General features: G+C 43.1%; 1 protein-coding gene across 2 annotated transcripts in view; it reads right to left on the bottom strand.

Moving 5' to 3' along the window:
• Positions 1–5,472: 5,472 nt before the first annotated feature.
• The window catches only part of SORBS1 (sorbin and SH3 domain containing 1), a 376,150-nt gene continuing 369,653 nt past the window's right edge, over positions 5,473–11,969 (bottom strand). For both annotated transcript variants that reach the window (XM_029609159.1, XM_029609158.1), the window contains one exon: positions 5,473–7,476. In XM_029609159.1, coding sequence (XP_029465019.1) covers positions 7,409–7,476 — 68 coding nt within the window. In that variant the 3' untranslated portion in view covers positions 5,473–7,408. The remainder of the gene's footprint in view (positions 7,477–11,969) is intronic.

Below are 11,969 nucleotides of genomic sequence, written 5' to 3'. Positions count from 1 at the left end.
TATTGGCTACATGTCTGAGTAGTATAGCAACCTCCCTAATACATCCAGATTAGTCTGGGTTTGTCCCAGGTAGATTAGCAGCAGATAATGTAAGGAAAGTGGTAGATTTAATTTGGTATGCACAGCACAATCAACAGTCAATGATACTGCTTACAATAGATGCGGAAAAAGGCATTCGACCTTGTCCATTGGGAGGAAATTTTTTGATATGGATTATGAAATTATACTCCAACCCCAGTTCATGTATAAAAGTAAATGGTGGGTATTCGAAATCCTTTCTGTTTGAACGGGGAACAAGACAAGGCTGCCCTCTTTCTCCGCTCCTATCTGCTCTCTATTTGGAGCCCTTAGCTAGAATGCCCTTGGCTAGAATGCCCCAGAAATACAAGGGGTCTGGGTGGGAGATCATGATTATAAATTGTCGTTATTCGCTGACTATATATTATTTACAATCACACAACTGCAGGATTCTCTACCGCATTTGGTAGGTGATCTAGGGTGCTTTAGTGGAATATCTGGTTACCAATTAAATATCGAAAAATCAGAATTATTGAATATCACTCTAGCCAGCAGTGCGGTAAAAGAGCTGAAACAGAAGTTTCCCTTTAAGCTAGTCCCTAAGACAATAAAATACTTGGGTGTAAAGATTGGCTCTGACATGAAACAATGTGGAAAAAGATTGGGGAGGACTTGCAAATGTGGGAATGGTTGGAACTTTCGTGGCTAGGTAGAATATTCTTCCTAGGTTGGGCTATCTATTTCAAACTCTTCCAATTAATATTAAGGAAGGTGACTTGAAAGCGAGGCAGAAGCAGCTGTTTCACTTTATCTGGAAATGCCATCCCCCTAGGGTTAGCGGGAAAGTAATGTATCTACAAGAATAAGGGTGGTCTAGGGGTACCGAGCTTACTAAGATATTTTTTAGCGTCGCAATTACGTACAATTATTGATTGGCACATGACAGGAAGCAAAAACCGGTGGTTGCAATTGGAAATAGATCTTTTGGCAGGAATAAACCCGGCTTCTTTAGTGTGGCTACCGTACAAACTTAGAAGGCAGCCTGTCATCACAGCTCCCACTATTGCACGCACTTTTAGACTCTGGGACAGATGGAAGAGAGAGATAGTGGGGGACAGAGTTCTATATATGAAATCCCCCAAATTTTTTAATAAAGAATTTGACCCCGGGAACTCACCAGGTATAGCGAAAAGGTGGGCTCATAAGGGTTGTACAAGTATTGAGCATGTGTGGCAAAGGGGAAAACTTAAAGAGTTCACAGAGGTCGTTGAGCAATATAAGCTTTCGTTGAAGGACAGCTTCTTTTATATGCAACTAAGCCATTATTTATCCCAAGCAGCTGTTCGAACTGACCTCTGTAAAAGTAAATCAGTATTTGAGGGTTATTGCGACCAAGTGGGGAAAATTAAAAAAACAATTCCAAAGATTTACAATATACTAAACAAAGATTTGGAATCCCCTCTGTCTCACATTCTCCATTGGGAGAAAGATTTGAACATTAAATTGAAAACCCCCTCCAAGAGTGGTTATCCTGTTTTAATGTGGCTAGAAAATGCTCAGTTTCAGCTTCCATAATGGAGCAAAATTACAAAATGCTGTATTGATGGTACCTTACAGCAGAGAAACTACATAGATATTATCAACATGTGAGGATACCTGCTGGAGGGAGTGTGGGGGAAAGAGGTCATTTATGCATGTTTGGTGGGAGTGTGAGGCTATATGGGGGTACTGGGACATGGTGATTCAGCTCATATTTGAAATAACGAATGAACATGTGCCCACTGATCCCTCAGTTTTTTTTTTAAACATCTATCTGCATGACATGTGTGAGCAGCATGTGTACTTGATACAACAGGTTATATTAGCAGCTCGAGCTGAAGTTGCAAGCTCATGGAAGCAGAGAGAGGTACCTCACAGAACAACATACAAAAAAACATAAGTTTCTTAAGTGTTTAGATAGGTGGATCTAGAACAAGTGGGTTATGCACCTCTATCAGCTGAGAGGGGAGAGGTGAGGTCAGCTTCTCCTCGGGATGCCAAGGAGGATCTACGCCCGACACCGGAATCAGTGTGGATGGCTTCGGGCCACTGGCTGTGATGGGGGCAAAGCCTCCGCTCGCCATGGCCACTTCGGTGGCAAGACAACAAGCACAGAGGCCAACCCGATTCCCGCACTGCATGAAGACGAAGGCCAATGGCGGTGCCTTCGAGATCTCCTACAATGCTCGGCCTGGTCTTTCCCCGGCGCAGAGGACAAAGATGAATATCCAGAGGTTCAGGACTTAGATGAAATCAACACTGGCCAATCTCCAGCACTCCCCTCACCTGAAGGCCTCGAGGAAGGAGACACCGAAGGGACAAGCATCGATGCTGTAGTGGAAGGATCAGACTTACCCGGTCCGATAATCTTCTCCATCTTGTCCAGCCAGGCACGGCGGTCCTTCGAGGTCATCTGAGCACACAATTCGCAGCCCCGAACATCATGCAATTCCTCAGGCACAGGATGCACACATCAGTGGATCCATTAAGGACACAGTCTGGAGGCACTGGGGGCACCGATGGAAGCCAGAGGCCATCATGAGGCATATAGAAGCCCATGAAGACACAGCAACTGGCGGATATAGAGGAGAGAAAAAAGCAAAAAAGAAAAATCTCACCAACCGATGAAAAGTTAGGGGGAACTGGAGAAAGACCCAGCTAAGGAAGAATTAGAGAAAATACACACTTTGTGGAGTGTTTCCCGCAAAAAAGAGCACGAGCTCCAGAACCGCAAGACTGTAGCTCCGCGGAAGAGACTGAAGAGAGACCCCACATGGATAGTGGCATGCTGGGCATGTTCAGTGTGTCCTCATAAGTTTTCCATGCTGGGCTCCTATCTGAATATGTTACCCACATGAGGACTACCATCCTCCTAGTCCTAGAAGAATGCGGCTTACCTCAAATAACGAAAGCCATGGTATTTCCTGAAAAGTTGGCTACAACTCAGGAGCTGTAGCTAACTTTTCCCTGGAGCATGGAGATGTTAATGCACATCGTGATGGTCCATGGCTGAAATTTAAATGGCCAGCAATGGCCCAAAAAAGTTCCCCCCCCCCATCCAAAAGGCCCCCTGGAGGTCCTGAGAGACCTCTGCCCACCCCATCCACCACTGCCTTCAGATGCAGCCCCTGATTGAAATAAAGTGTCCAAGAAGTGCTCCGAAGTTGCACTGCGAAAGGACCCCCTCCCATCCCCAACCATGAAAGACCTTCCCCCAGCCAGCAACCCCCACTCCCCTTCCAAAGCACCCCCACGCATTTATGTTCGCATGTTTTAATGTATAATATTTAACTGTGTTCATAGGATTTACATAAGTATTCAGCTCTATCTATTCTCGATAGAATTTGTGCTGTATTTCACAATGCCTAAATTAATTGCACTGCATAGCTATTGTGGAATTCAGCACTTTGGATAGCAAGGTAAAAGCAGTCCCCTACAGTTGCTGCCTCCTCCTCTGGGACAGAGCATATACTAACAGCCTCAGTTCCCACCTCTCACACGGGTCGATACTCTAAGGCTGCGGTAGAAACAGTGCGGCAGTGTCAGGCGCACCCTCGTTCCCCGCACGCACAGTTCTCTTCACCTACCGCTCTATACTCTCTTCTAATTGCATGCAAATGCATGCCGCGGCTGCGAAGCCTTAGGCAAGCGTTAGGCCCGCGCAACCCATTTTACTGTATAGAGCGCCTATACAGTATCCTGGGTTCGCGGGCCTAACGCTTCACGGCCACGCTGGTATCTGTCATTTCAAATGACATTTGAAATGACAGGTACCAGGAAGTGGACAGTTATGTTCCCCGATGCTCGGCAAACTATCCCCCAGCCCCCGCTCACCTGCCCTGGCCCCGTCCTGTCTCCTCCTCCCGAAGCAAAAAAAACCAAAACAAAACTGAAAAAGTTGCAAGGCTCGGGCCTGCTACGATGGTCCCTTCTCCCTTCCTCCCGATTTCGGCGCTCAAGGCGGCCGGGTGGGCGTGCATTCATCCAGGCAGAGGGAGCCGGCGGCGAAAGCGGCCTCCAGCTCCCTCTTGAGCACCGAAATCGCACGGGCATTCATTCGCTGCCGGCGGGGGCCGTGCATTCATCCAGCGGCCCCCGCCGGCAGTGAATGAATGCCCGTGCGATTTCGGCGCTCATGCCGTGACGTCACGTCATGTGACTGCCTTGAGCGCCAAAATCGCACGGGCATTCATTCGCTGCCGGCGGGGGCCGTGCATTCATCCAGGCAGAGGGAGCCGGAGGCTGCTTTCGCCGCCGGCTCCCTCTGCCTGGATGAATGCACGCCCACCCGGCCGCCTTGAGCGCCGAAATCAGGAGGAGAGGAGAAGGGACTACCGTAGCAGGCCCGAGCCTTGCTACTTTTTCGGTTGTTTTTTTTTTTTTTGCTTCTGGAGGAGGGGACAGGACTGGGGCTGCACCGGAGACCGGACAGGGCCAGGGCAGGTAAGCAATGTTTTTACACTTTTTTTACACCATTTTTTACACTTTATTCCCGTTTTAATTTTCGAACACCAAGTAGAGGGTAGCGGTAAACTAACAGGTTAAGGACGCGGCAAAATAGCGGGTTACAAAGGAGATAATCTGAGCGCGCATCACAGTATCGGAGGGGAATAGCTAATTCCTTCATTATACAGCTAATTCGTTCATTTACATATCATATACATGCTGCGTGCGGAAAGGGTTATGCGTCTGTTTTAAGACGCGCTAAGGACGCGTGAAACTGGAGACTGTATCGCTGAATCGCCCTACGCGTCCGAATTGTGCGCTCCCAGCACGTTACAGACGGGAAATCTTCAACCGCACGTTACAGTATCGACCTGACACAGAGCAGGGATGGGCCTATTCTGCTGCTCAAGAGCCACAAACCGGTGTGGTTTTCAGACTATCCAAAATGAATATGCATGAGATAGGTTTGCATACGATGAACTCTCAAGGACTGGAGTTGGCCACCTAATACACAGAAAGAAGAGCATTCACCTACTGCTCCAGCTTCCTCTCACCACCCAGCCTGCAGCCCTTCTTTTAGAGAGCAGGCAATATGATATGCCCACTCACGCTATCCAGCTGATTCTGCTCTGAATCTCTCGCTTATGTTTCCTGGACAAGAATACTAACAGTCCTTGACAATCTGTATGCTCCAAAGTCTGACTGTGGGAGGAAACAGCTTGAAATATGATGTGTGTGTGTGTGTGTGTGGGGAGGGGGGTGTCGATTATAGCTACCACCTTTCTACTGTGAGTATTCAGTCTGTTGTTGGTATTTGTGGGGGGGGGGGGGGGGGGGGAGACTGGTGAATTTTCTTTGCTATAGGAGAAGGTAATGCCCATCCTAAGAGGCTTTGCTGTTGGCTAGCAAAAGAAGAACGTACATAATAACACATCAACTATGAAAATAATCTGCACAAAAGAAGCCAAGAATCATTCAGTGCTATATTTATTTTGAATATTTTACCATGATTCACTGCAAGAAGAAAAAAAAAATCAACAAAAATAAGGCGAGTGTAGTAAAGTAGCTGTTAGAAATGTTTTCAATGTATATGTTAGAAATAGTCTGTTCTCTTTCTTAGGTATATGCAGTGTTGTATTCCCCTTCTAAGCTTCTAAATATTGCTGCAGAAATGACAAAAGCAATAAACCATTAATAACACAACTCAGGGATTAAAAATTACCAAGAGTGTGAGCTGGGTGAGTTTTCTGTGCTCGAGTCTCCATGTAATAGCAAACGGAATTCCTTCATTTAAATAGTACGCAAAAATGTTTTCATTACTGCTGTATTTTTCTCATTTTGTTTAAATTATGCTTTCTACACAAGGAACGTTCCTGTCCTGTACAAGGTTAAATATACATATTTACAGTGATACTTCTAAAGTAAGGACTTTCTCTTGTCCTGTCTTCTGCTGCCAGACAATTATCAAAGAGCCCTTTTCTTTGTGAACACGGCTGATATACGAAAACATTGCAAAGCATGCTACCAGCCCTAAATTCTGTTAATTATTTTGTATAAAAGCATCAGCATAAAAATAGGTATCTTATAGTAATAAATAAATTCAGTAATGACAAAATAGTCAAACGTTTTGCTCTTGGTTTGGTAACTGTTGGAAGTCTGAAAAGTTTTGCAATAAAATAAAATTCTCTAAAAGAATTCAAAGGACAGTATGCAGTGAGCCCTGTATTATGCAGTTGGGACTGTAGCAGGGTAAATACTAGGCAAGTGAGCTCTGTGTTATTCAGCTGGCACCAAAGCTGGATAAACCCTGTGTTAAACAGCTGGGGCTGTAGCAGGATGGGCTCTATTGTAAACAGCTGGAACTATAATAGGTTAAGCCTTGTGTTATACAGTAGGAGCTAAGTAGGGATGTTAACACAGATTGGGAGAGTAGAGCAGTGTGCCTTATAATAAATACACTGCTAGGATAGTGCAGAGATATGCGAATGTTACATCAAAACATACTTCAGTTTTGCTCTGCCCCACCATATACACCTCGGAATGTGCAGATATACCCCCCGAAAAGATTCTGGCCTTCATCCTCTTTGCAGATACACCTCAGAATGTGCCACAATTTCATTGTCTCCTGGTGAATACATCTCAGGTGGTGTTCAAGCCTCGCTCTTTTGCAGCCACTATACTTTCAGAAATTCCTACAGCCTTGCTTTCTCAGTATGGTGAACCTTAGAATATATTTCAACCTTGCTCTTTCTTACAGATAACCTCAGAATGTGTTCTCGCCTCACACTTCCACTAGTGATATACACCACAGGTGCTACAACCTTGTTTATCCCTGTAGATAACACCTCAGAAGGTACTCTGGCCCCACTCTCTCTCTGCTCTTGGATCCTGCAGTGATACTATAAACATTGTTTGTTTTACAGTGCTTCTGTGTAAAACACTATTCCTTCAGAAATATATTTTCATTGTTAACGTTAACTGTACTACTACTACTACTACTACTCTTCATGTAGTAGTTCTACATCGGAGGTAATGTGATATCTGCAAACTTTATCAAGCTAAAACATTGTACCCAAAAGCTACTGTATTTTATATTCAATTATATCGATTACGTGCATACAAAATCTGTTTTTCAGAGTTTGGCTGCTTCTCCCAATATCATCCCAGATACGTGTATTGGACTTGTCATGTCTTGTTTAAAAAAAAAAAAAAAAAGCAGTGTTAGGAAAAACGCATAGTAAAAATTAGGAATTATGCTCGATCGATAAGTCTGTATGCCCGATCTAATACTGTAACACATAACAACTGCACACATCCCTTTTGTTTTCTTCATGTAACAGAAATGAAAGCCATGTATTTGTGTTTGTAGGCTCTGATGCGACACATTTGCAGATGTCAGAGGTCTTCAGAAATGCAGAGGTTTCACATAATTGCCAGGGAAAGTACCAAAATTTCTTGTTCTTCTGCATGTTCCTGCAATTAAACGAGAACGTTTGTTAAAGGTGTTCCCTGCACTTTTCACAGGGTCAGCTGAATTTATCGAAGAGTCAAAGCAATGCAATAATACACAGTAGGGCTGACAGCAGCACAAACCTTTATGGTCATTAATAGTCCCCTATCAGTTTAGTTTAGCATGGACTCAAATGATATGGAGCCGAGATCATACCAGGAAGTCCAGCCCCTCCACCCCATAAAATGTAGATACCTCACACTTTATCAAAGGATTGTGTTGCCAATTTCCAGCTGCCATTCTCTGGAAACATATCACCGTATAGAAATCGGTATAGTAACATAGTTTGGCAATAATTTTGATTCAGTGAGTTTCCAGCTAAGAAACTGAAGGAGGAAGCCAAAGTAAAATCCAGAAGAAAATGAGTAACTTTCTTGTGGTTCTGATACTGCCTGAAATATTCTCATGGTGTTCTGTCGGGAGGACTAACATTTGCAACTTAAGATTTGGATTTGGGGATATCGTCCTTCCTTATTGATACTGGGAAGAAGAAATACAAGATCTGGCTTTCCCATAACTTGTATTTCTTCCCTCCTGAGTAAAGGGTCTAACTGAGTCACTGTAGGAGAACGTCTTCTAGCTAAGAGAGACTGACTGAATATTCATTTTACCTGTGGAATGTTGTCTATTAAAGTTAGATAAGTACACTTCATGTGGTGGAAGTTCTAAATGTATTCAGTCAATCTTCTATCAAGTTTTTCAGTAAAGGAATTTTAGGAACCACAAGATTTGTATCTTCTGCAGTGGGTTTAGATACTGGCAGAGAGAGTATCCTGTCACTGGAGAGGGCCTAACAGATATATTTTGCCCACCCTACAAAAAATAACTTGGCGTAGATTTTCATTGTTTTGTGTGACCGTCAGCCACGGTGAGACAGCAGGCAGACATTGCCAGACAGAGTTGCTAAGCCCACAGATCCTGAGACCTTAGGTACAGAGAGCAGCTTTTGATTACTGCATGTTAATGCACCCCTCATCTTTGGAAATGCACTGATGCCTCTGCTATAGATGCAGACAGATGGTACAGCATGAAGAAACAGATCAAACTACTATCTGTAAGATGAACAAACTGGACAAGCGAGAGACAGAGTTGTGGTAGGAGCTGAACCCTAAGGAACAGTAAGGATGAAACCCATTATAACCATGAACGATAAGGTGATTTAAACATAATGGAGGGAGCACACTGTCTATTGTAAACACTTGCTAAGCTTTGTCCCCCTGAGGAAGGCATCTTTAGCGAAACAGAGGCCTTTATCGGAGAGAGGGACAACAGTCACACATTTATTCAAGCAATATATTTTTGGGAAGTTTAGAATGGATACAACTTTACAAATATTCAAGAGTTTTATTGGAGACAACTTATTGAAAGTCTTCTGATCAGCTCCTATTATTTTACATTTGGTTTTTGTTAATTGATATTTGTCACTATGTATGTTTTATCTTTATTTATGTCGTTTGCCTATTTGAAGATACTGTTACATATTTAAATAAAAATTGCTTTTATTCTATATTATTGTTAGTGCTTCATTATTACATTAATCTGATTATATATATATATATATATATATATATCTATAATCTGGTGTCTGGAAGGAGGTTTGCTCAGGGTACTGTTTTAAAATTGTTTATCAAGTGCCTTGCAGGATGCTCAGAGCAATTTATTTTGCTATTTATTGGGTTGTGAGAAGGAGGGTGACTAGTTCTGGAAGAAGTTTTCAAAGAATGCAGGCAGTTAGTGCAGATTTTCAGCGCTAACTGGCAAAGTTTGGAGGAGAACCCTAGCTACCCACAGAGTGCCCCCAATCTAGATGGTCAAATTTTGGTTGTCCAGATTTAGTCAAATTTTCAGCTGAAAACCAGGGACAGTAACTTTGATAACGGCATGTGGGTGCCCGTGTACGCCGGCTCATGCCAAAGGACGCAGTCATTTTATAACATATGAGTGTATATTCATGCATGGTATAAAATTGGCTGTATGCACGTACATGTACACACAATTTTACATGGATGCATGCACGTTGGGGGCAAATGCCGCCTCTACCGCGTAAGGAGTGGGGGGAGCTTAGTAGACCGCGCACCTTCGCAATTACCAGTTGCTCAGTTCACCCAGACAAAGCATAGGACTTCCTAACCACCCTAGTGAATCAGCCTCCCTTTTACCCTGTTAGCCCCAACCCTTAAAACCCTGCTGACTAGCCTATTTTTTTTTGTTTTAAGACTTACACACCATCCACAGCAGAAGGAAAGTTACATGGAAGGGGACCCCACCGCGCACTTGTAAGTATTTACACGCTGGTTTCGTTCATAAACCCTGGAACGCCCATGCCCCCTGCTCCTTAAAAAAAAAATTTTGTGTACATATGCGGACGCTTTTTAAATCCACTCGGTGTGTGCCAGCCCGATTTCCGCGCGTATCTCCTGGCTTTGGCATGTGTCGGGCTTTGAAAATTCACCCCTAACCGATTAGGTTCAGCTGAAATTTCACCTGAAGAATACCAGTGAACATTAACCAGTTATCTTTGCCACCCAGCAGCTTTTTTTGAAAATTGGCCTGTGTCTAAATGAGAATTCAATGCATACGTTTTATGCATATACAAACACTGGACAGATTTTGAATCATTATTATATGTCCTCATCTCCATCTCGAAATTAGATTGGACAATTACATAAAATATACAATAAGATGTCAACTGCCTGGCGTAGTAAGCTATGGCCAATTTAGGCACCCAAAACACTGAAGAAAGCTCAGTTGTGTCCAAATTGCACTGTGTCTCTGACATCCACACTTAGAGGTGAATTTTAAAAGCCCAGCGTGTGCCTCAGTTGGGGGATAAGGCACCAGATGGACTCCTGTGCGCCAAGAGAATTTTAAAAGCCTCTCAGATGCACGTGCATCTTCCCACTGCGTGCACGTCTCAAAAGTTCTCAAAAAAAAGGGGCAGGGTGTGAGCTGGGTGTTTTGCAGCACGCTCAAGAGATGTGCACATAAATACTTACGTGCCAGGGCACATGCCCAGATCCCCTGCAGTGTTAAGTTTACTTCTGCTAGGGGACGAGGTGTAAGTTTAAAAAATAAAAAAATAGCCATACCTGAGGGGTTTTAAGAGTTTGGGGTAACTGGGGGGAATGTAAGCCAGGAGGGTTTGGAGGACCTAGCTGTTAAAGGGGGGAACTGGTAGATGAACTGGTGAAACTGGCAATGGCATGGATATGTTCCCCTTTTAAAATTCCCTGAATTACGTGGTAGCTTTTCTGCGCATAGGTAGTCTACTTAAAAGACTAGAAGAAATTGGGCTACACAGCACAACATTAAACTGGTTCAGCTCATATCTAAACAGATTCTTTCAAGTTCAGATCAAAGACACAATATCAGAAAAATTGAATCTCGAAACAGGAGTACCGCAAGGATCAGCCTTATCCGCAACTCTATTTAACATATGCATGCTGCCTTTATGCCATCTACTAGCAGGACTGGGCATCAATCATTTCATATATGCAGACGACATTCAACTAATCCTACCAATTGAAGACACTATAGAGAAAACGTTAAACCTAGCTAACATGTACCTAGACATTATCAAACAGCTGCTAAACCAAATGGAACTTATTATTAACACTGAAAAAACAGAATTTCTACACTTAGAACGGAAAAATATAGAGGTCATTCAAACACCAATAACACTCAAAAACAATTAAAAAATAGAACTAGCTGTAAGAGTAAGGAACCTAGGAGTAATAATGGACCCAGAAATCAATCTAAAACAGCACATATCATTAAAGGTAAAAGAAGGCTAAGCAAAACTCATGATTCTCAGGAAACTAAAACCCCTACTAACACCAGTAAACTTTAGGACAGTGATCCAGGCACTAAGTTTCTCAAGTACGGACTACTGTAATGCACTGTTACTAGGACTTCCGAATACAACATTAAGACCACTTCAAATTCTACAAAACACAGCAGCTAGAATACTAACTGGTAAAAGGAGGGACCACATCATGGAAACTCTAGCACAATTACACTGGTTACCCATAGAACACAGAATACAATACAAAGCCCTGTGTACAATACATAAATTAATACATGATGAAAAAGCAGACTGGCTGAACATGCATTATGGGTACACATCCCACATAGAAATCTAAGATCAGCTAACAAAGCACTCCTAACCATTCCCTCAGTAAGAACAATGAAACTAACCCAAGTAAGAGAAAGGGCTCTATCCTTAGCAGGTCCTACTCTCTGGAGCACTATGCCACTAGAGATCAGATTACAAAGAAACCTCAAAACCTTTAAAAAGCCAGGTTTTTAAACTTTTTTTTAAACAAGCATTCTACAAAGAGAGCGGAGAATAGAAAGTATGCAGGCACAGGCAGAAGAACACCAAGCACACAGTAATGCTCTCAACACATGCATTACAAAAGGTATTTGTGTATCTCACAGCTAACTTAATAGTATT

The sequence above is a fragment of the Rhinatrema bivittatum genome, chromosome 7 (assembly GCF_901001135.1).
Source record: "Rhinatrema bivittatum chromosome 7, aRhiBiv1.1, whole genome shotgun sequence".
Lineage (NCBI taxonomy): Eukaryota > Metazoa > Chordata > Amphibia > Gymnophiona > Rhinatrematidae > Rhinatrema > Rhinatrema bivittatum.
This window is presented reverse-complemented; position numbering and strand designations above follow the sequence as displayed.